Genomic DNA, 26,024 nt, shown 5'->3' with positions numbered 1-26,024 from the left:
CTATAGACATCCTAACTGAGGGGCAGGGGAGCTCGGGCATTTACTCATCAACTCCTGCCAGTCATTGGCTGAGGGCTGCTCCTGGGGGACATTACTTCCCCATCATGTCCACACTGGAACAACAGACAGGTCTCCAGGAACTACAGAAAGCCCTCAGGCAAAGAGCTCTGACGCTGGCAACTGCAAGTCAGTCTAGTGGGCTCAGAAAAGGTCGGTGTTAGAGGCACACAGCTGAGCACCTATACTGTTGCCTATGATACTGCAACCAAACACATTAAAAATATATGCATTTTAATTGCATAATCATTTAACAACAGTGCAGAGAGCTAGCATACAGAATGACTCCACCTTGAAAATTAATACTATAGCAACTATTTTATAACTCTAACTTGATAGTTAAGAATATACCCACTAATATGGCACCTATAATAGTCATATTCAATTCAACAAGCATTTGTCAGTATTTACCAAAAAGGGAGAGGGGATGAAGGGAAAAAAACTACTTTCTTCAGTAAATTATAATCTAGTAGAGGAACTAAAATACCTATATGAAAAACTGCATCGCAGAGCAGATTACACTTAACTCTGCAACCACCATCCAAAGTGTCTGGGGGTACAAAGCAAAGACAAAATGTCCAGCACATTTAAAAATAGGTAGTGATTAATACAAACAAACTCTGGGGACTTCCCTGGTGGTCCAGTGGCTAAGGCTCTGCACTCCCAATGCAGAGGGCATGGGTTCCATCCCTGGTCAGGGAACAAGATCCCACATGCTGCAACTAAAGAATTCACATGCCACAACTAAGAGTCACATGCCACAACTACAGAGCCTACGTGCCACAATTAAGATCCCATATGCTGCCACTAAGACCCAGCATGGCCAAATTAAATAAATAAATAAATATTTTTTAAAAATACAAATAAACTTTGAAAAGAAGTGTTGGACTCCAAAATGAATTCTGGAAGAGACTATTTTCCTATACGTTATAGTGCAGGTATAGGGACATTACTTCTATAAAATCTATGTAAAGCTCAGGTGAGGTTTTCTTTACCTGTCTTAGCTCAAGCTATTTTTGCAACTGTGTAAAACCAGGTCTTACCAGATGAAAGCTTAGGGTTAATTCATTTGTTGGCACATGTGAACTTCAACCGGAATGGTTCTATTCAGAATGGCAAAACAGAACTCGTCAAAGTTCTAAACAATTGACTCCCTCTCTCGTGGCTCAGCATGCATAAAATCAAAACTCTAGGTCTCCTTTGTCTTGCTGAGCCATTCAAAAATAGAGTGTGAAAGCAAACGGCTACAAGCTAGGTTAAAGAAAACTAACCATAGTGGATTTCCAAAACATCAAAGTATAGTATAAAACTGTCGACAAAGGACGAGGAGGATGAAGAAGAACGCTAATGATGAACACTTGAGTAAAGGTGGAAAGTCAGAAGGATCAAAGAAGCAGGCAGAATCAGGCCAAGGTTCCCAACACAAACAGGAAAAGAACGTGGGGAAGAAAGAAGCCATTCTTTCTCCTACTGATTATCTATTTTGTGACAGGTACTGTGTAAGATTCTGAGTATATAAAAAGCTGAAAAGATACTGTTTTGGGAGATTTTATTATTGTCACGTCTACATTGCATCTCCCTACCAGATCTGTTTAGGGGCAAGATTATAATTCCTGTCCCATCAACATGAAGCTTGGTTGTGCGACTTGGCTAGTGAAATGTGAGTGGAAGAGCCATGTGCTACTTCTGAGCAGAAGATGTAAGAGCCATTACACACTCCTACCATTTCTGATCCCTCTACCATGAGCCCCATAATGTTCCAGAAAGGGGTTGCTTCTCCAGCTTGGACCTCAGAGTGAAGGGAAGATGAAGCATAGCTACCAGGCACATTTTCATGAGCGAGAAACAAACGTTCTTAAAACCCACCAAGGTACTGCTACCACAGCATGACCTACCCTAAACAGCCTGACCCAGTGGTTCACCATCGAGAGTGGAAATGCAAAAACATGGCGTAGCCTGAAATCTAACAACAACTACAAAAAAGCCAGTGGAGTTAGTGAGCAGAAGAGCATTAAAGAGCATTTACAGAAACATTTCAGAAAAGAAGTCAAATTGAAAAGATGAAGGACAAAGTAGACGATTTAGCAAATAGGAGCCTGGATGGTGGTCAGGTAACTGAAAGAGGTAGAATGGTACTGAGGGGGGACAGTGAGGCTGCAATCATTTGTCCCAACAGATGGCAGACGTGAAATCAGACATGTGATGTACCCAGACGGATCTAGACCCAGACTGATCTAAAGCCTACACCCTAAAAGGGGCAATCAGAAGGGTTTGAACTCCTTACGGCCACATTTTTCAAAACAGGTAAGTGTAGACCTTAGGGGTACTTAATGATTTGTCTAGCACTGACAGCCACAAAATAAGCCTAAAAGACCTCTTTGGAACATCGATTTACTGAGGTTGGAGGGGAACAAATGGAGAAACCATTATTTTACCACCACTAAGCCACCTGTTATGATGTAGAATAGAAAACTGCACAGAGATGAAACAGAACTTCACAGATGTCTCCTGCTTTCAGATATCTGCTTTAGGGTTCTGCTCTACTGCTGTTCCTGTTCCTTCCCTGGAAAAGAACAAGAAGCACATAGCTAAGGCAGGGCTCACATCTCACCCAGAAGGATGCTTTCCCCTCAGGAAGTAATACAAAGCCAACCACAGTAAACCGATGGTTTTGAATCACCACAATCTCTCAGAGTACCTGGAAACAGCAAAAGAGTAGTGCAGAAGGGCATTCTTTCCCCAAATATGTATGGAATAAAGCATGTCAAATTAAGCCCACAATTAAGTCATTGCCTTTTCTTTCAGTTCAAGAAAGAGAATGAAATATTCAACTTCCAATCTATACACTGCATTCATCTAGCCCAAGGGTAACAGTAAATATTTTTTAAAATAAAATAAGAGTCCCAGAAGAAATTTTTAGATATTATAGGTGTGGAACAAAGTTCAAATTATATAATAATGGCTTAAATTCATGAGTTCAATTTAACCAGATAAACTAGAGGCTAACGTAAATAACTTTATTCTTTTCCAATTATTAAAATTCTTAATTTTCCCCATGAGTATTGAGGTTCATAAAGCATTTGGTAATAACCATATTGAATTTCATACAAAATTCTGCCTGAATCAAAAAGGTAAAGACTCTGGAGAGAAAATTTTCATCTATAATATGCCACAAAGTAGTTCTCCTGCACAAAACCTATTGCATAATAAAATTTACTTAATATCATTATTCTATGTAAATCACAAGTTTTAAATGAGAATCTAAAGTTTGTTTCAAATTCCTCTGAAAATTACCATTTCAGTAATTCAGCCTTGAATTGTGTACTGTGCACATGTATATATAGAAAAGAGATTCAAAATTCCACAACCTTGAGAATTTTCCCTTCTATTTCTTAATGTCATTCCCTACAGGAGAAGATAAAGTTATTATTCTAACTCGTGGTCACACTCTCCTCAGGGCTTATGGGCAAGTGAGTCTATTATAATCAAGTTGTCTGCAATGCCTACTAGTACTCCTCTTTGGAAAAGATCCAAGAAGGCGTCGCCACCCACAATATTCCTTGCCCTGGCAGATAGTATAATAACATGGCTCTGGGGTTAGTCAGAGGCTCTTTATTTTTTCAGTTGAATCATTTATCAGTGTCAGGAGCAGCTGCCTCGCAAGCCCAGAAGGTCCCCCAGGCCTCACTTTCTCCCCACATAGCCCGAGCAAGTGGCTTGCTTCTTCTTCCTCATTAAAGCAACTCCCACACACTCCCTCCCTTGGGTGTGACGCCCTCACATGGCTGGGGAGAAGGAAGACGTCTCCCCAGTCCCCTGTTTCCTGGCTGTCCTGGAAAATAAGCCAGGGTCATTTTGAGTTTCAGCATAAAGACATCAAAAATTAATAGGCAAGCAAAAAGTCTTCATGGTTTTAAAACCTTACAAAGGTCTGAGACTCACTGTCTCTAGTCAAAAAATCCTTGATTCCCTTGCTGCGTGGTCTCCTGAAGCTGTTGGTTTCTTCCCCTAGTCCTGTGGGCACCTCTCGTGATGTCTGCCCCTAAGGACTGACTGAAGTTTAAAATCGAATTAAATAGCTGGAGAAAGTGAAGCAGGCACACCACCGTGGAAGGTTTCAGATATCTTGGTTAACCAATATGAAGAAATCATATTCCATACCTAATTAAAAGTTGCCAAATTGTTTGACATCATATTGGTCCTCAGTAAAACCAACTCCTTAATTATTTATTTCTGTGTCTTGGGGAAGGATGGGGCAGAGAAGTGGGTCGGTTCCCCAGATGGGCCAGGCTCCTGGGAAATTCTCACGGCTTAAGTCTCTCCTCAGCACCCTGGACAGCTCCCAGACACATCATTTAAAGATTTAATCTATATGGTGTCAAAGGACTAGCTAAAGTATACATGCTACCACATCAAAGTTTCCTACTGCACTCTGGTAAGTGCGAAGAAGAGTTACAGACAGATTTCCTGCAAGGTGAGCCAGGTTTCTGGTAAGAAGAGCTACCACAGACTCTGACACACAAGAAGAGTGTCTCAGACTTCTAGAGCTATGGCAAACTGTCTCTGGGCATTGGGCTTGAAAACAGAGCTGCATCAAGCTATGATGAATAACATTTGAAGACTGAGTCATTTATTGGTTAGGTATATTAAATTCTGAAGCACTGAAAAGTACTAATATTAGTAAATACTTACGCCTAGCACTTCAGGAGCCAATACAGAGGTAAACTTTTGTTAGCTCACCTTTGACCCAGTTACTTCTGCCCAAAAGAAAGAAACCATACTTGAGGCATTAATTTGAACTTTAGATACAAGGCACAGAATGAATTAATAATTTCTAAGAAACTAAACTCAAGGCAGCAACCACTGCAAATTCAGGGGCACCATGCCCCATACTACCACTGCATAACGTGGCCACAGTGGTCAGGGGCATATACCACTGTGGCCATGACTGCACTTGCAGAACCACACCCAGTGCATTTTATCTGCAAGGTTATGCAGGTCTGGCCAAACACCTTAAGACAATAAGTATTTCATATCTATTAAACAAGCAGTGGCTTGTTGGATTGACTTGTTAAAATATGGTAAATGTAATACTGATTTCTATTTATAGGTAACTTTTGTTTTCAAAAAATATATTAAAAAAAAGCAATAATACCCACAAGACAGAACATTTTTTATTAAGTATCCTCTTTAACTAAGAAACTGTGAGTTGACGTCTTAAAAGGAGTGGAGATAGAAGGCCAACAGTACTAACAGATATATGGAAGTTGGATCTGAAGAGATATAACTTCAAAAATTGTGATTTTACAAAGGTAAGTCCTGTCAGTTTGCCTGTGATCATGAATCTATAGAAGTTTCCAGAGTTACATTATTATTTTTGGCCTTTACTGACATTCTTCTCTTGAAAAGGCTAAGTAACACATCAAAATTAAAATTGGCTCAATTTCTCAGAGTTCAGACAGGTTAACTCAATCTTGAAAGCCATGTGACTACATTTTGTGATCATTTTTGAAGCTGAGAAGAAAATTAGATTATCAAGGAGATGAGATTTAATGGAGTCATAATCAGTAACTTGATGAACAGATGACTAATAAGGCACAACGTCTGAATCCACTTATGATCAAAGACAATGTTAGGCTGCTCAATGCTCCAGACACTCTTGGTTTACTAAGAAACAGAGCTCTTCCTCTGACAAGCTCAGGTACTGTTCAGTTGGAAGATGAGAGGCTTGAAAGCAGTAGGGTCTCGGGAACGTGCATTTTTTGCTTCCTTACTTTGAGCTCTTTGTAGTAACAGGAGCTCTCATTAAGAACTTAGCACTGATTTCATGAAACAATTTCTTTATTTTTAAAAATTTCTTTTGGCATATCTTCACGCAAAAGATATACAATAGAGAGGAGACTGGAGTGTATTTTGAAATCACATTTCTGGGCTGATGGTGGTAGGGGGTGGTACCCGGAAGAGAGACAGACATCAAAGAAAACATCTCAGCTTCCACAGTTTTATCCAGGATTCATGGCCCAATTTCCAACTATCCTTGTCAGCAACTCCAAGCATACCTATGATCTGCAAACCAAATCAAATACCTTCTGCCTTTCAACAAAACAAAATTAGAAAGCTAGCTAATAATTATATGTACTGTTGTCCCATATATTTCCCTTAAGCCAACTAATTAAAGTTTATACAGATATTTATTCTGATCTTTTGGAAAAGCTAACCCATTCTGTGTGCAAGGGGACAGAACTGCCTCAGATCAAACTCATCGCAGCCGGCAAGCTGGATGTGACATGAAGACACACCTATGGCCTTTAGGCAATTGAGTTTGTGACCCTTGAAAAGCCATCCCATTGTTTTTCATTTTGTGTGTGTGTGTGTGTGCATGCGTGCGCATGTGTGTGTTTTTGAAGAGGCTTGACTTATAAGGTGCATCAGGGACATTATATAAATATCTTTCCAACTTTTGCCTTAATTCCTAGAGCACAGTAATGAATATCATGGGGGTGGGGATGACCCAGAAATTAAGGGAAATGCCACAGGAGCCCCACTTCAACAAAGATTCTTCCTGTGGCTTATTGTTAAGCGTCCCTTTCCATGGGGATGGATGTCACTCCATCTACAATGTTGTTTCATGACCAGATTGGACAGGACTTAAAAGTATTAGAAAAACAGCTGCTATATCAAGTTACAGAGATGCATTGATAAGTAGAAATGACGTACCTAGTCTATCATTATCCCAGACATAAAATAACATCCAGAGTGCTTCCAAAACTGTCACTTATGATGTCTTTGTTGGTTTGTTAGGGCTGCCATAACAAAATACCAAAGACTGGGTGTCTTAAACAACAGAAATGTATTTCCTCACAGTGGTGGAGGCTACAAGTCCAAGATCAAGGCGTTGGCAGGTTTGGTATCCCCTGAGGCCTCTCTCCTTGCCTTGCAAATGAACAGCTGCTTTCTCACTGTGTCCTCACGTGGCCTTTCTTCTGTATGTGTGCATCCCAGTGTCTTCCTCTTTTCTTAGAAAGACAATAGTCCTATTGGATGAGGACCCACCAATACATCAATTGACCTTCATTACCTCTTTAACGGCCCTTTCTTCAAATACAGTCACATTCTAAAGTGTACTAGGGGTAAGGACTTAACGTATAAACTTAGGAGGTACATAATTCAGACCATAACAAGGTCCTCAAAGCAAGCCTTTAACATAGCAACAAGTGACAAAGTCAAACACTTACTGAGTGCTCCCTTTGTTCCAGATACAGTCTTAAGTGTCAGAGCTCTATTAACTCACAGTCCTCACAATAACTCTATGAGGTCAGAGCATTTTTACAAATGAGAAGACTGAGGCACAGAGGCTGAGAAACTTGGCCAAAGGTCACACACCTAACAGACAGCAAGCCAGTCCTGGAGCCCAGGCAGTCTGAACTATTTAGGCTCCACCATCTACCCCAAGGGTCCACATGTCTCACTGCCCTCTACCACCTCTTTGCCCTCAGGTTGTAAAGGCACAGACACCAGCTAATGATGGATGTGGCTGTCTAAGAAAAATCAACTGTTGACCAATGAGAATGACTTAACTAAAGGTATCATTTTTTTTTTGCGCTCTCATAGTTCTAATCTGTAAATAAAGACACTGGTTGTTTACTTGTTCTTCTCAAAAGCTCACGATTCCAGAGTATACGCCACATGCTTCACACAGCAGAGGGGTTACGTCGGTGGGCTCTGGGACCCACGGCCTGCCTTTAAAATCTGAGCTCTGCCACTTCTAACTGTGCAGTCTTGGGCAAACCACTTAACCTCTCTAGGCCTCGGACTCATCATTGGTAAAAGGAAGTGATAATGGTACTCACTTGCTAGGGCTCTCACGAAGGTCGCGAGGGAGACAGTCCATGTGAAGCATCAGCAGAGAACCAAGCACACAGTATGCATTCAGTAAATGTTGGATGCACAGTTATTTTTCTACCTGATACTTCTTCAGTGATAAACTGTGCAAAGAGCAGATGTTTCATAAATGCTTGACTGAATCAAGTTCTGTTACGTGTCATGTTACAAAGGAATGCCTTCATGAGGAATATACAAAACCTCCCCCAAATAAGCCACTTGGAAGCTGAGGCTGCTTCTTTGTTTTTTATTTGTATTTCTAAGTCTCAAACACACAATTATGTTTTTCAGAAAGTTTGTTTGCACCTTTAAGTGTTTCAGCAATAGAAGATCCTAGAGCCCATGGCAGTAATTTATGCAGATGCATAAGAACCACTCAATAATGGGTATGAGAAAAAAATCAAACTGACATGATAAATTACTGTAAGGAAACAAGAAAGCATGAATATCAATGACCAACAGAATAATCAAGCCCATTCCACAAATGAAAGCTTTTGTGACATATATTCAGTTTTCTCGTACATAAAGCAGAATAACAATGATGAGTTGCTATGAAAATCAAGTGAGACAATACACAGAACACTTTATAAACGTTAAAGCCCTACTTACGGAAAGTCTCAATGATAAAAATACTTTATCAGTGCTTTTGCCTAAGCCAGTCAGGTGTGGCTTGGAAATTTGTAAATTTTTTAAGCTTCATGGAAGAGTCTTATAATTATCCAGGTTTAGGAACACAGTCGAAAGAAGATACAATTAAGCAATAATGTGTATTATTATTCCACGTATAAGGGAATATGTGCGTTATCTTCACCATATCAGTGAAGTCTCAGGCTTGCATCCAAGCTGTTACTACCTTAGGATGGTTCTTTAGAGACACAAGTCAAATGAGTGATCTGATTCAGAAATCTGGAATGGGACCCAGGAATCAAAATTTTAAAAGGCCTCCAGGTGATTCTAATGGTTATTTGGGAACCCCTGCTATAACTTTTCACTGTGTCTATCATCCAATTGACACAGCATGTCGATGGACATTCTCATACGTGGCTCTAGTATGAGATGGCCAAAAAGGCCCTTAAAAATATGTCCGGCTCCAGTCAGTCACCATCAGGCATGCCTTCTAACGCGTCTCCATCACTTAGATTGTACCTCCAGTGCAAAGTTAGCAAGGGGCTTACAGGGTGACTTATGAGAGAGAATTGCAGGCAACTGCAGGGAATCGATAATACTGATGCAAACCTGAAAATCAACTGCAGCTCATCTGTGCTGATGTTCACAACCATTTTAGACAGCCTCCCCAGGCTTGGATGCGAGAGATGCCTAATCCTCTGCATCACATTCCCAGAACAGTGCAGTCAACCTGGGGATCATTTACAGAGGAGCATTCAGACTAGATAATAAGCTGACTTCACAAGAAGTGGAAGATAATATGGAATTGGTCTCTAAATGAATGCTGAGAAATGAAATACTAAACCTTCTCCAGTTGGCATGGTTAATTAATGTAGGAAGGCAAAATACAATTAAAGATAGGTAACAGAATAGGATAGATGAAAGGAAACCTTCCCAGCAATAATATGAAGAGCTTTCTCTAGAAGTGATTTCTTAAATGGGGAACAGGCTCCGCAGGAAGTGGCACAAACAGTGGTGCTGGAACATCTGTAGTTTGACTGGGTCAAATTTTAGTTAAGCTTTTGATTTATATAAGCCATAAATGAAAGGATATTCTTATAGATGGAATGAAAGAAATAAGAATAAAGAGGATAAAAGATAGACAGGTTCTCCAATGAACACTTTTGTTTTCTTTCTCCCATCTGACACCATGGACAACAACACTTGAATGCTCACAAGAAGTAGGTAGATTCATTTCTCTCCTTGAAAGGCAGTGAGCAAAAGAGAGGTTTAATGAGTGTGCCAGAAATGAGTAAACAGAAGACTATAGAGAAGTGTAGGAAAACTGGAAAGCAAGGGCCAATACATTCTTCTGACGCCTAAAGGTTTCCTCTATCTGCTCCTTCCCACAGAATTCAATTGTATTGACAATCATTGGGTGGTACTTATCAAAAAAAGGACTCTAAGTCAAGACTATATATGCAAAACACATCTTTTTCCATAAGAATAATGCTTCAAAGGAGACTGACAGTCTTAACTAGGGGTTTTTTGTAAGAATACCAATTGGAGTGAGAGTATACTTATATGCTAAAATTAAGGGTGAAACTAGGATACCAAAATGCATCCTAATGATGGAAATACAGTAACATTATCTCAAGATTCTGTCTTTTTTTCTACTACTTTATTTTTTTCAAAAGAAAGAAGACTTTTGTACACTAGACCACAAGACCACTAGACCACTATTCTGTCTGAACTGTTTATCATTCTGTTTCCAGTGCCCTATGCTTAGTAGACAATTATGCTTTTAATAGACACAATATTTGGCTTGTTATATATATTGACCTGTTACCTTTAATGAAGTATTCAGCCCCTAGCTCAAACCAATGTCTCCAGTTGTGTACCAGACCCCAACTCCTCTTCTTACTCAAGGACACAAGTCAGCTGTTCTCCCCTTTCTCTGGTGATTGATCACATTTTCCTTCTACACTAAATGAGTCCCATTAGTATACACATATTTTTGTCATCTTAGGAAAATGTTCTTTTGACCCCTGCTACAGTCCTCTTTATTTGCTCCCCTTTGAAGCAAAACTTGAAACTTACTGTCTCCAAGCCTCCTGATATACTTTACCTCACTCTATGTATTCTCTATCTATTTGGTTTTCTCCCCCATAGCTCTCATCATTTCTGGAAAACAGTATAATCTGTTTATTTATTAAAGTGTTTTGTTTATTGTCTGTCCCCTCGTTTTGGAATGTAAAATCCATAATGGAAGTAACATTTGTCTGCTTGTTCCCGGAAGTTTCCCAAAGACCTAGATCCATTCCTGGAACCTGGGAGATATTCAATAAATATAAGGAAAATGAATATTGAAACAGCTACATATTATTGTCCTAAACAGGCACCCACATGCTATCATCAATCAAATAACCGTGAAACTTCCTTAACAGTTGATACTAAGAAGAAATATTTTAAATATTGGAAAATACTGGAGCACTAAGATGGTTTTCAGTGTTACGGAATTCTCCCAGAAACACAACTAGCCAGAAACAGAAGTAAACTTTATTTCCAGAGATGCAGACATATATGAATTCTCTTATGGTATATTGTGCAATTTTTGAGTTCAAACTTTAATGGAAACCAAATATAAATGCAAGCAACAACACTCAACAATTCTCTCAGAAGTTGCTCAGAAGAAATTAACTGGTATCAATTAAATATATTAGTGCTCCATGGTCAAAATATTATCCCACCAGAGAAGAGTGAGCTTGCTCTAAAACACAATACTTGAAAAAAATAACTGCAAATTGGAGAACGTAACTTGGATTCAAGGACTTAAAACCATTCTTCTGCGTAATTAAAATTACTTATTACATTGTGAGTAGAAGTATGTAAAGCTCTTAGAAGATGGAAAATACTGTACATGCCCGCTGATGCATATGGAGTAGCATGGAACTAGGGCAGTTTCAAAACCCAGGGAGGGGACCAGAGCCTTGCTCTAGTCTTGATAACACAGCTTAGAATCAAGTCCTGGCCATGTCAGACCCTCTCCAAGGGCTATTTTGTGGCCAAAAATTAGGACAAAAGAGATAAAGTAAATGACAAGGAAGAGGGGCTTTGACATTGAATGAGTGAGGAGGCATGGAAAATCCAAGGCAAAGGATGAATACAGAGATATGTGTGACAAGGAGGGATATACTGACTAAGCACCTAGCAGGTACTAGAGGGCAGAGAAGATTTTGTTAATGACTAAGACAAGATGCCTTCCTTTTAATATTTTATAATCTAATGAGGACACAGACGCACATCTAAAACAACTGTCATATAAGAAAACTGGAACAAGAGCTATTGGATGACTTACAAAAGATGTACACTGGAGGATACAGAGAAAGAAAGAGCTTGGCTGAGGGGACTGGAAAGACATCAGGTAAGAAATACTTGTAAGTTGACCTTAAACAAAGGTGGTACTTGAATAGGTAGAGATGGCAGGGCAAGCAAGGATAGTTCAATCATAAGGAAGCACCTGCAGTGGAGAAAGTGTAAGAAGAGCTTGGAAGCAAGCAGTCCAGTCCCTAAATAACACCATCAGACATAGGAAAAACCAACTATTCCTTTTTATGTCACGGTTATTTGTGTTAAAAAGAAATAATTCTAGGATATCTGTTAGGACTATCTGCCCAAGGAAATTACAAAATTTTTCATAATGTAAATGTGGTTTGCCATAAATAAAAATTTTATCCACAGATTAACACACTGTGGGAGTATATTCTGTATTTACATTCTTTTTTCAAAATTCTATTCTGTGATTTTTAATTATTTATATACATATGTCCTAAAAAGTGTCACGAAACTGCTTACAAAAATTCACACACTAGTCAACACCTCTTTCATGCCAGAAATAAAAACATGCTCTAGGAACATGCTCCAAATGATCATTCCTGTCACTAGTTCAGCTTCAATTTTAACAAATGTTTTAAAGCCTATGTGCAAAGCACTAGGTTCTATGCAGATAAAAAGATGAAAGCGGCCACACAGGACCCCTGTGCAGAGGAGAGATCAGTATGAAGACATGACTCCAGCTTTCAGACACTGGATTATCCTAATAATGGGAATCACTGGCTCCGATACCCTCCCTGCTGGAGAGTACTTCAAGGTCCCGATATTTCGTTCCTTCTTCATCTGTGTTATACCAATTATGCCATTAGCAGGTGGGGGGCATGGAAAGAAGCAGCAGAGCTACACTGTATGGTATTTCAAGGGGGCACTGAAAAGCCATGGAGATGTGAGCAGAAGTGAGACTCCCTTCCTCTTTATATGAGAAATGCTAATCTCACTGTGCCTCCATTAGGGCACCCACATCTGTACTCGCTGACCTGTGATCAAATCTGGTTATCTAGCCTCCACCTGGGTTATTCTGTTGTAATCTGAACACTGGCCACAAGCATGGCATCTTAGTGGGCAAATTTATGAGCAGGAAGGAGCGAGAGAATCCAAGGACCTTCCTTTTACTTTGGGACCTTTTCTGGGCTCATTAACAGACCCGTCAGCAGGCACCCATGTGAACTGAAATGAAAGCAGCCGATGTTCACACCAGTTACTTCTGCTACTTGTTAGCAGCTTTGGTAAGAGAGAAAATATAGAAAGGAAAAAACAAACCCTCTGGGGAAGAAATAGTAAAGTCAGATCTCATTCTTCCAGCTGGATATCTCTAATTCTTGCTTTCCTTACCTCTCATCACCTTGGAAAACCCCAAGCTCTCAGGGGAGGGGTCACTCTAATGCCTTTTGCTGGACCCTCCTCTCCCCTGCTTCCCTGTCCTGACTGAAGTGTTCACGAAATCCAGACCACAAAATCCATGGCAATGGGGAGTGCAGTGGACAATGAGACCATATGCATAGACCCTGCATCTCCGCTCTCTGGCATACACAAACCAAATAACTTTTAGGAAAAGAAGTCTGGGATCAAAAAGAGAATTGGGGGTTGGAGTAAGATAAAAGCTAAGTCTCAAGCTCAATTTCAAACATAGACCCATCTGCCACCTCTGTTTCCTCCATGAACAAGCAGGGAATATATCAACTACTATAAGGACTCTTATGATTTTCTTAAACAAAGTTTAAAAGCAAGATCATCAGAACCTCAAATGTTTGAATACTTTCTAGAACATTCTAGGAGTCTATTTTTGATTAAGTACTAATTGAGTATGGCCAGATGACTATAATATAATGCATAAATCCAAATAAAGTTCATTTTATACTATAAATAGTATTTTAGTTGCATTTGAAATATATATACCCAGAAAAAATATAAAATCTGGATTTCCTAGGTCAATGTCTGTAGCATATGTTGCCTTAAGATAACACCTCCGCCTTTAGCGTAATGATTCACATTAATACCAAAAATAATAGGCCTTGTAGAGGTCACCACAATCTTGGTAGATCCTTCATCCTTGGTTAATGCTTCTACATAAGCACAAAAACATATGTAACAGATGGGAAGGGGTCACCAATACATACTGGGGGTTAAAGGACCACATTTTTCCTTCTACAGAGTATCAATAAATTCAGTCTTCAGCTATTGTTCCCAACCTTTAATATGTTTTTATAGAAGATTAATAAACCTCTCTCACCTTCCTCCCACCTCCTCCTTTTTTCCTTCTCTCCCTCTAATATACAGACAAGGTTAAGTTTCCCTCCCTCCTCATGACACTAAAATGACACTAAATTTACTCTTTCTGATTAAAACCAAAAAATATCAAAATGAGCATGTGCAAATAAATGCAAGATGATTTTCAGGCAAGAATATTTTCAAAGGGAACCAAAGAGGGTCAGGAGGCTCCCCAACAAATACTATTTCTACATTTCCATTCTATTTGTTTTACTCTTATAAAGTAGAATTGCTTGTTCAAGTTTCCCCAGGTGTTGAAGTTTTACCTATATCTTGAAATCTGTTAATGGTCTTGACAAAACTAAGGTGTTGGTCTTCAAATACGACAGTATACCACTGTCTCCGTAACAGCTGACAATGTGTATAGTGACAGGAATAGACAACACAGCAGCACTTAAGTGATGATAATTTAGCCAACTGCCCTTTTCTCTAATACCTTAGACAAAAAACAGTCCTCACTTGTTCAGTCAACAAAGTCCAAGAAATAACAATAAAAACTCCCCATATTTGGAAAATGCAAATACTACCTTATCATGAATGCATTCCTAAACTTGATGCTTCCCAAGGTTAGCTTTCTGGGGTGCTAAAATATCATAATGCCTAAAAGTGATAGAGAAAAAAAATCTAACAGCAAAGAACTAATTAGCTCCGTAGGGACACACCAGACAGTAAGACTAGGTTTCAAAGGATAGAGGATATATTCTCAGGTAGGACTCTGTAAACATAAGTCACTTCTATCCAAGTCCAATCCCTACAAGCAGACACTGGGGATTGCCCTGTAAAGTTATAAGGCACTGATTGACAAGTTTCTCTGTGGGAAGTTGAGGCCCTTCAAGTCAATGATCTGTCTGAGTGCTATCCTAGTGCATGAAAAGTGTTTAGGAGAACTCACCAAATGAGAACATCAGGAGACGCAGAGAATCTGTTCTCCTAAAGGAGACTAGAGGCAACTTATTCTATGGGCCGACCTCCAACATTTCTCTAGGAATTCCCTTCTCTACCTTCATAAATCAAAGCTCTCTATAATACTCATTTGGACATGATCTATTTTTCTCTCTATTTCTGTTTTCTTCTCCAACTTCTCTCTCTCAGCTCATTTTCAGATAGAATGAGGTCACTGTCATTCATAATAAATTGAGCTTCTATCTGTCCAACGCTTAGTCTTGGGATGACATTGGAGACATTCAGGAATCTGTTTTGGTGGAGACTAATCTACACGGCTAAACCTGCTGGATTTTATATACCCTGTTAGTGAGGAAAAGAAACAGCATGTCTCCAGTTAGAAAACAGCCAGAACGCTGATAAACGAATAGGAAAATGAAACCTCCAGGATCAGGGATCTGCAAACAGAAGCAAAGGGAGTGAAATAAAACATGTGTCGATCTGCCACTGCTGGTTATCCTCCCTAAGGCCACAATTTCCTCTGTGGAGCACCTGTGGCTCCATTGAAAACAGGAAAAGACATGTCCTTACACTGTCCCCATGTCCAAACCCTATTTTCCACAGTTTGCTGGCCCAGCCCACCTCTAGAAGGATCTCCAGATTTGAAGCTTCTAACCTGAGAGAGCCTCGCTTTTATCTTCCCTCTTCCTGACCCTCATGCATGCTCTCTAAAGGTGATATGCTGGCCATTTACCAAGTCTTTGCGATTTAAACAAATGATTTTAAAAACAGTTCATTTCTTTATTCATATGCCTATTAAACACATAGCACCCTATTAAAGGAGCAAGTATCACAAACTGTTTTTCAACCTTTTTTTCGTTATTGCATCCCAGGAGGAACCTTTTTAGATACTTTTTTCTAATCATACCCCCATTAAATTTTAATACTAGAGATATACTATGTCTTTTTATGTGATGTATTCACATAAAAAGAGTATGATATTTTCATCCACCAAAGGCCAATTTTCTCCCTCTTAGGGTGATACAATCTCTATCGAGAATGTGTGATCTTAAAGCATGCAGCAATTGAAGTAATTTTCCCAGAAGTATTTAACTACTGCTAATACTTAGCGGAGGATAAATCACCAAAAAATCATCTTTCCTTTAGATCAGTAATCTGTATTGAAGAGCTCCAGAGAAGCAAAATCTGAATCTCCTGAGATTCTAAAAACACAAATCTTCCTTCCTGCAGTGCCCACTGCCTCTTTACCTTACACAGAAAAAGTCTACAAAATTAACCAATGTTCCCCTCAAGTTAATGCCAAGCCCAATGAAGTTCTTTCTTCAACCTGAAAGCATTTTAGTTATGCACTAAAACACAAAGTCAACCCACTTTCCACTCCAGAAATGTGTAAGTGTACTTGCCTCTTGCCGTTTGAAGTTCTGGACGTACTCTTCAAACTGTTCATCTTTTGTCTCATCAGCTTTCCCAAGCTTCTGAAGGACCTAGTTTGTGAATAAAACAAAATGGTTCGATTTAATAATTTCTTCAAATAGTAAGCAGAGCCAGTCTGTTGTTTTTCTATTCTGAGGAGACCTCTCTCCTAGGACAGCTAGTTTTCTGTTCTGGAAGCATCTTGGCTTAGTGGTTTTGGAATTGAACAGACCTGGATTTTAATCACAGTTCGACTACTCACAGGCAGCATGACCTTGAGGAAGCGTCACGCTGCACTGCGTTTACTTGTTCGCATAGCTGCTTCCTCCAGTAGGCTGTACACAACTTAAAGACAAAAGCTAGGCCTTGTCTTTGTGTCCAAAGCATCTGGCGCAATGCTTGATGCACAATAGTTGCTCCATTTTTTGTTAAATGGTGAACCAAACTTATTTTTTTTAGAGCTTTTATTGAGATATAACTGGCATACTATAAACTGCATATATTTAAAGTGTACAATTTGATTTTTTTTCTTATTAATAATGTATATATGGCAATCCCAATCTCCCAATTCACTCCACCCCAACCTCCCCACTTTCCCCCCTGGCGTCCATGTGTTTTGAACCAAAGTTATTTGAGGAAAGTATTAGCCTACTTCACAGGGATGGATTTATAATTACTGGAGCCAGGCACATGATAAGTTCTCCCCCACCATCTCCTGACAGTCCCTTCAATTCAATAAATGTTCAAAGAAGCCCTGGGATACACGAGGCCCATGCTAAGAACTGGTTATCCAGAAATAGATATACAAATAAAGTCAGGCCCCAGGACTTAATCTTGGGCTTATAATCTAATGGGGTAGACAAGGCAAGTTCACAAATAACAAATCAAAGACAATCTGTAATAAGCAATATGAGTGGATTGCAAGGTGTTAGAAGCAATATTCCCTTAGAGCTGAGGTCTTCAGGGAATCCTAGTGGGGATTTACTCAAAACATGCTGGAATCCAACAATCCCACTCCTGGGCATATACTCAGAGAAAATTATAATTTGAAAAGATACATGCACTCCAATGTTCATAGCATCACTCTTTCCAATAGCCAAGACAAGGAAGCAACCTAAATGTCCACCGACAGATGAATGGATAAAGAAGACGTAATACATATATACAATGGAATATTACTCAGCCATAGAAAAGAATGAAATAATGCCATTTGCAGCAACATGGATGGACCGAGAGATTATCATACTAAGTGAAGTCAGTTAGAGAGAGAGACAAACACCATGTGATATCACTTACAGGGGAACCTAAAATACGACACAAATGAACTTATTTACAAAACAGACTCACAGACATAGAAAACAAACCTATGGTTACTAAAGGGGGAAAGGGGTGAGGGAGGGATAAATTAGGAGTTTGGGATCAGTAGATACAAACTACTATATAAAACAGATAAACAACAAGGTCCTACTGTTTAGCACAGGGAACTATATTCAATTGCCTATGATAAACCAAAATGGAAAAAAAACATGAAAAAGAATACACACACACATATATATAATCACTTTGCTGTACACCAGAAACTAACACAACATTGTAAATCAATTATACTCCAATTTAAAAAAAATGTGCTGGAAATTCCAGCAGACAAGAAGGTGGCAGGGTACATTCCAGGCAAGGAAGTAGCCTAAGCAAAGACCACTGGAAAAATCAAGGTGGACCGTGAACTGGGCATAAGTGGTTCTGTTTTCCTAGAGCAGAGGACTGGGTATTGGAAGTAGTTCTTAGCGACACAGCAGACAGTTACTTTGGAACAGAGCAGAAAGATCCTAAGAGCCACTATCAGGTTCACTATTCAAGATTATCATATCTAGTATCTAAAACACCAACTTATTTAAGAATTTATAAACGAACTCCACATATGTTGCCTTCTCAGAATACATACACCATATGGCATTACCAAATATATTTTTCCAAAACATAAACATTTGGGCATTAAAACATAAACTCATATAAAGCACTTTCTATGCCTAGGTTTTACATCAGTTTATGCTAATTTGTTTCCTTAAATCAAAGATATAATCTTGTACAAATTGATACTTCCTTAGACTCAGTTTAGAATGTTTTAAATAAGCCCAAGTATAAAAGTATTTACCCAACAAGTCAAGAGTCCATGCAGGTTCCTTCAAGAGAAAAATAATAATTATCCTAAGTATATAAGTAAAAAATGATTATTTTATTCTATTCTAAAAGTGATTGTTTAAAATACACATGCAACGCCAAAAAACAAAACAAAAACAAAACAAACAAAAAACCACAATGAGATATTACCTCACACCTGTTAGAATGGCCATTATCAGAAAGACTAGAAATAACAAGTATCGGGAGTTTGTGGAGAAAAGGAAACCTTTCCACACCATTGGTGGGAATGTAAATTGGTGCAGCCACTATGGAAAACAGTATGGAGTTTCCTCACAAAAAAAAAAACTAAAAATAGAACTACCATATGATCCGGGAATTCCACTCCTGGGTACACATAGAAAGGAAGGAAGGAAGGAAGGAAGGAAGGAAGGAAGGAAGGAAGGAAGGAAGGGAGGAAGAAAGAAAGATACAAATCTGAAAAGATACATGCAGCCTTTTCCTGAGTGTCTTGGAGGATATAAACCCAGTTGGCAGAGGCATTTGTAAAATACTTATGTTTTTCCAATAAAATATGTATGTTAGAAAAGCAAAATAAAATAAAATAAAATAAAATACACATGCTAGTAGTCCTTCCCTTGGCATTAATAAACAAAAATTTTTTAAAAACTAAAATTGTATACAGACTCACATATATTAGCAATTATTCAACTTCATTCAATTTCACATTGCAAACCAACATTACATATGAATAATATGAAAGATATTATTCCTCACTGCAAATTTATTATTTCAACAAAGTTGGAGGAAATCCAGTAACATAATTATTAAGAGGACAAATATCACTCTACTAACCAATAATCTCTCCTTACCTAAGAGTCTTTGAAAATCTGAAAGAGCAGGAAACACTGAATTTTTGAAAGAACTGGGCACTGTAACTAGGGAATAAGTTGATAAGCATAAGAAACATGATCAAACATATATATATGAAATATTTTAAAGTTAACAGTAGTTATTCCTGGGTGGTAAGATTCAGAGTGATTATTATTTTCTTCTGTATACTTTGCTACATTTTCCGTATTTCCTTAATGGTTTTATATTACTAAAGTAATCAGGAAAAATCATAAAGATAAACATCAAGAGTTTATCACACTGATATCCTGTATATAAGAGATTTATGTATTAGATTCTAGTACAGGCGAGTAGATTGTAGGTGGCTGAAAGACTCTCCTCCAAAGATACTGATGACGGAATTAATATCAACTGGAAGAAAGGGTTTCAGAGGCAGCCCTCGGGGACGTATACCTGATTCAGTGGTTCATGTGTAAGGAGAGGGTATCAATGGTACTTACTTCACAGTATTGTGTGAAACTACTGAGGATATACATGGAAAGGCTGAGCTTCTATGCCTAGCATATGATTAATGCTCAATAAATACCTACGATTATTATAGATATTATTATCTCACACTATTGAATAATTTATCAATGGCCTAAACTTACACTGATAAAAAGCTGGGAAGGATATTGGATATGTTACATGCTGAGAATCAGAATTCACAAAAAAGACCCTCTCTAACAAGCTGAAATTCAACGGGGGTAAAATGTAAGTCAAAATATAGATGACCTGGGACTTCACTGGTGGCTCAGTGGTTAACAATCTGCCTGCCAACACAGGGGACACGGGTTCGATCTCTGGTCCAGGAAGATCCCATATGCCTTGGAGCAACTAAGCCCGTGCGCCACAACTCCTGAGCCTGGACTCTAGAGCCCGCGAGCCACAACTATTGAGCCTGTGTGCCAAAACTACTGAAGCCTGCGTGCCTAGAGCCCATGCTCCTCAACAAGGGAAGCCACTGCAATAAGAAACCCACGCACCGCAACAGAGTCACCTCTGCTCACCACAACTAGAGAAAGCCTGCACATAGCAACAAAGACCCAACGCAGCCAATAAATAAAATAAAAACAAATAAATTAAAAAAATATATAGTGAACAATTCAGGGGCATCTAATACATTCACAACCTGTGTAATCACACCTCTATATAGTTCCAAAACATTCTGAAAAAAAAACAAACCAAAAAGATATAATTGTCCAAGTACCAGATTTATGTATTCACTTTGCAACTATAATGCAACAGGACGGATGTTAAGAATACATGACTTCTGGTCGTAAGCAGAAATAGGGACGATCTTAGCCGATAGTCAGTATAAGCTGACAAAGTGATATTGCTGCCAAAGCATGTACTGTAATCTCAGGTTGCACTAATAAACATGAGAGGTATCAGGAGAGCAGTCCTGGATGCTTCTCTGCGGTGGGCAAGTTAGCAAACACGAAAGTACACAGACAACCTGGAGCAGCTGAAGGGGCCCGCAAAAAGGCAGAGTGTTGACACCACGAGGTAAGAGGCATCTGTGATATAACTGGTATATTACCAGTGAGAAAAGGACACCAAGGGGAAAAGAGTACAGTTGTCCTCAAACACCTGAAAGACCAACATAAGAAGAAGGACTGGACGTTTCCCATCAGAAACCAAGATCAAGAACCAGCAAGGGCAAGTAGAAGCTATAACAAGAAAATGTCTGCACCTGAAATTTCTATCATGGTTTTCTGGAAATTAAATCGTTTGTTGGTAGAGGTAATGAGCTCACTGAGTTGTGTGAGCTTAACCCAGAGTTAGAGGTGCCAGAGAGAGATTTATTCCTCAAACAGGTGAATGGAATGAGTCATATTTCGAAGATCTTCTAAGTCTTGAATCCATAATCAATGCAACACGCTAGACATCTTCCCTAGAGCAGAATACAGATCTCAGTGAACAGAAGGCAGAGAAGAACGTCCATTTGTTCCTATCTCCAGCGGACACAGACTTGCTGAAGACGGCTTCCCAAACCTTGGGGCAGGGGCTGCGGAAGAGCAAGCTGCGTTCCAGGGACTGTGGTCACGTGACAGGTTTGAGCATGGGTGCGAGATGTGGAACTAGGGTAGATGAGGCTAGCATGTTGGCAGAGGGCAGCTTACAGAAAGGCTGCGACTGCAAGACTAAAGACTTCAATCTGCTTGTATAGACCACGGGAAGCCAATGAAAAGTTTCCTTTGCCTGGAGGCAGCTACATGATTACATTTGTGCTCCTTGGTGACAGTGTTCAGGACAGATTAGAAGAGAGAATGACTGGAAAAGTGAGACCGGTTAAGGGGTTATTTAAATAGTGCAGGCAATAAATGACAGCTGGAGCTAAGGAATAGATAGAACCAATCTTCAAGAAGTAAACATACAGAACTTCATGACTTATGAGATGAGAAGGATGAGGACAGAGGTGAGTCAAGGGTGACCTCGTTTCTGCAGAGGTGGCTGAATGGGTCATCTGGTGACAATCAGGGTGCTAGGCTGTGGCAAAGTCTCAGGCAGACGGGGATGGTTTAGATGTGGGATTGGAAAAGGTCAGAACCAGAAACACTCAGCAGGAATTCTGGATGGAACCGAAGGCCCAGCTGAGGCAGAAACCACTCTTGTGCAGGTGTCCACATTTAAGCAGTTTCGTGATTTTTCTCCCGCAGCCTTGATACAGGTAATAAGATTGATCTGCTACATAGAAAGAAAGTCCTTAAGGCACCAAGGACACTGAAACCTAGAATTGAGATGACCAAAAAATGTATCTTTTACCTTGTTTTAATATCACAGTATTTAACAGTGAATTTATAATTTAGGTGGGCTCTTCCATTCACCTCTCCACTGGCTATGCTGAAAACACCAATTAAGCCTGAACAGTTTGGCACCACTGATACTACAAGAGGATTACTATATACTCTTGCATCTGATACTCAGATTTTGACATAACACATCTTCCTCCTACAGGCAAAAGGAAGAAAATTTTGTGACTGGTGAATTTTGGTTTAGGATTTAGGTCTTTTACTTCAAAGATAATTTCATCTACATTGACACTCTCCTATTCTGACACATTAGGATTTCTGTTACTTTTGTTGCTGTCAGTTTTCAAATGCAAAATCATATTCTAATTTGAAGAAGCTTTTTCAAACAGCCTTTCCTTTCAGTGTGATTCTGAATTATTCCTCTAGGGCTGGCTAGGTGATCATATTCTCTCTCAGCCCTGAATTCAGAAATTCTGATCTGATCCTGAAAGACATCACGACTTCGGCAAAAAAAAAAAAAAAAAATTTAAAGCAGGAATATGGTAACCTGGAATAGTTAAGCTGATAAATCTTTTTTCAGTATCTCCTAAAGCAATGAGTTTCTCAGCTTGGATGACAAAAGCTGCTCCAATGATGGGATTCTAGAGCAATGGTTCATGTATAAAGTGCCCAAGTAAAGTCCCTAAAAATTTAGAACTCTTTTTAATTTGGGCAGTTTCCCCATACTGTAAAGCTGAAAGTCTGATCAAATTTCAAATCCTCAGAGTCCAGTACAAATTAAATACTGAGTATTGTAGGAGTAAGAAAATAACTGCCTTTTCTCCGTATGTTAAAATTAGTAATGGAACACCATGTTTACGGTGTTCAAAAAAGTAGTTGGCATTTGAAATTAAAAAGTTCACAAGCTTCCATTCCACATGGAAACGACTTCTTTTAATTAGGGGGAAGATCAAGGCAAGGTCAAGAAATAGCGAGATGAGACCCCAAGCAAGAAAACGAGTCCTATGGTCTGAAATGGTGAACTGATCAGAGCAGGGGATGCAGACAACAAGGTAATTCAGGATGAAGGCCATGGGGGTGTCAGAGGCACGAGTTTATATACAGCTTGACACCAGGACAAGGGTGATGATGGTTAAAAGAATTCTGCAGGACTGGCCACTGGGATGCCCTCAGAGAGATTCACACATTCGATGAGGGCTCAGACCAGACAAACATCCAACCCTGGGTGATTCATGCTTCATTAAACCAGACTCTAAAAGTCAAAGAAAGACTCCTACAATCTAATTAGTCTCCTCTAAACAAGGAGGCGCCCCTCTCTTCACACTTTCTGTCTTTATAAAGAAAGAAGAGCACATCAAATTATGTAAACATTATTCACTGAATCCGAGAATCAAGCACATGAGATGACCAGGGCCTTTCTGGACAGAGAGCTGGTCTTCCACCACTGCCCATGCCCAGATGATTCATTCGTCTGTCTGTATACGTACCTATCCATTTATCAAGTGCTCACTCTAATGCTGTGCAAAGATCCATAACCCCGGACTGGAGGGAGACCATCAGGTGCCCAAGAGTGCAGGGCAGCTGCTTGTTCTGCTGTGTCCTATGGGCACGCACTGCACCGTTTCCCAAACTTCAGGGTACTAGTCCCTTGACCTCTTTCTGGATGTGTTTCAAAACTTAAGAAGTGGCTTTAATGTGTTCTGATTTGAGAAGAACAAGATGAGTCATTGTTTGGTGTGGTTCAGGTGCCCGTCAAAGTCCTGCACGCACTTTGCCCTCCATCTGGTCCTCCGTGGGATTTATTTCTGCACCGCTAGGACGTCCACGTCTTGCCCCGGCAGATTTCAACAGTACATTAGCCATCATGTCATCAAAGCCTCTCAGAGGCTGGCAGGAGCCTTCTTGCTAATTCTGGGAAACGCTTTTAGGGAGGTAAACAAGAACCGATGAGAGAGAGAAGGTTCACAGCCTTCTATCCCATTTGGGTGGCCTTCAGTCTCTAAAAGTTTGAGAATAACGTATGGTAGAGAGAAAGTACAAGTCTCAGACATGAGCAGGTTTATCCTAAGTGGGACAGAGGCAACTGGGAATTAGAAAGCAGTAGAGGAAAGAAAGTTCGGAAGCCTGGAAGGGAAACAGAAATGAGGTGGGCCTCCAAAATGTAGATACAGTAAACAGCAGCCAAAGGTGCTTTCATTCATGCTTGCACCTGGTGAGGCAGCATGCTCCAGAATTCTGCTCTCTTCTCCCCTCCCCAGTTCTTTAAAGCTGAGGACATATAGTCCTCTGACTTACAAGAAAAAAATAAATCTTGGTGGGAAAAGATAGCCTGAAGAATATTGATGTAGCAAAGATGAATGTATTGTGACACCTGGCATTGACCCCTTCTTCTCCAGGAAGCCGGGTGCTCCCTCTCTCCCTCTGGGTTGGGTCACCTCGTCTCAGGACTGACTACTTTTCTGTGAAATATGATACCTCCGGTATCCAACCCAGAATACAACTTCTACACCAAAATTCAGTGTCGTAAAAGTCGGCTAAGGCCTTGGACTCATCCTGAGGCTCCGAGAGGAACCAGATTTTCCTTCTCCAGTGGCGCCCCCTGCAAGGACAGAGCACTATCTCGTTGCAATTTCGCACAGTGATACTCCAACCTCATTAAATCATTCAAATTAATCCTCACGCTGCTTAGCCAGGGGGAAGGTATTCCTCCACTTACCACGAGAGAAAACACATCTGCCAAACTGGTGGCAGTCTACCTACAGAAGAGCTGCCATGTGGCCATGGCAACCAGGGAGGGCGCTACACCCAGGCAACTCACCAGGGAGCAGTCCCATTCCTGGTTCCTGCTACAGATGCCCCAAGCCGTCTTGGTGACCTCAGTTACCCACAGTACCAACAACAGATGAATTAGCAATTTGAAAGCACTCATCTGCAGCACAAATATAAAGGAAGAGGTTGACTTAGGTGGATCCAAAGTCCACGAAACCTTACCCGGGATTTCATGGGAGCTGTAAATGGCCTAAGACAAGAGGGAGCTGATGGGTAGGAATCAGATTAAAAGGAGAGTCCAGAGAAGAGAGAAAGGACATGTTCTTGCTATTCTTCCTCTTGTGAAAATGCCCCATCTTAGTAACTCCATATTCCCTAATTAATTAGCTATCTTCTATGGAAGTTTAAACTATATCAAGCACAGTTCCAAATGCATTACATCTAAAAATGAATTTAATTCTTCCAACAATCTTGTGAGTTAGGTTATAGTGACTATCCTCATTTTACTGATGAGAAGGCTGAAAATTAGTGAGATTAAGTAATTGACCACAGTCATAAACTAGTATATAACTAAGCTGGCATTCAAAGCAGAGAGTTTGACTCCAAAGTCAGTTTCTAACCCTAAAGACAGCAGCAGGGAGAGAAACACAGCTTAGTAGCCACGCTCTTCCCTAGACAACGAAGTCACTTTCCTCCATTCTGTATTCACGCCCACTGACTGTATCACATTGCCAGGGTTGCCAATATAAGAACTGCTGGGTCCATACTTTTGTTCAATGAAACCATCTTTGATACCATCTCCATCCAAAATAGGTCATTATATTCATTCAAATACCCTGGGTGAGAGGACATGGGTTATACAAAATATGCATTCTCCTCACTCTGCTCTTACTTAGAGAGAGAACTTGCAGCTGGCCTCAGACTGGCAAAAGGCCTAAGAGGACATCACCT

The 26,024-nt window shown here is 39.8% G+C and overlaps 1 protein-coding gene across 1 annotated transcript in view; it reads right to left on the bottom strand.

Moving 5' to 3' along the window:
• The window catches only part of AMPH (amphiphysin), a 204,369-nt gene that overhangs the window by 90,356 nt on the left and 87,989 nt on the right, over window positions 1-26,024 (bottom strand). Inside the window, exon 2 of the mRNA XM_057731632.1 lies at window positions 16,508-16,592. Coding sequence (XP_057587615.1) covers window positions 16,508-16,592 — 85 coding nt within the window. The remainder of the gene's footprint in view (window positions 1-16,507; window positions 16,593-26,024) is intronic.

This window comes from Hippopotamus amphibius, chromosome 4 (assembly GCF_030028045.1).
Source record: "Hippopotamus amphibius kiboko isolate mHipAmp2 chromosome 4, mHipAmp2.hap2, whole genome shotgun sequence".
NCBI classification, from domain to species: Eukaryota; Metazoa; Chordata; class Mammalia; order Artiodactyla; family Hippopotamidae; genus Hippopotamus; species Hippopotamus amphibius.
This window is presented reverse-complemented; position numbering and strand designations above follow the sequence as displayed.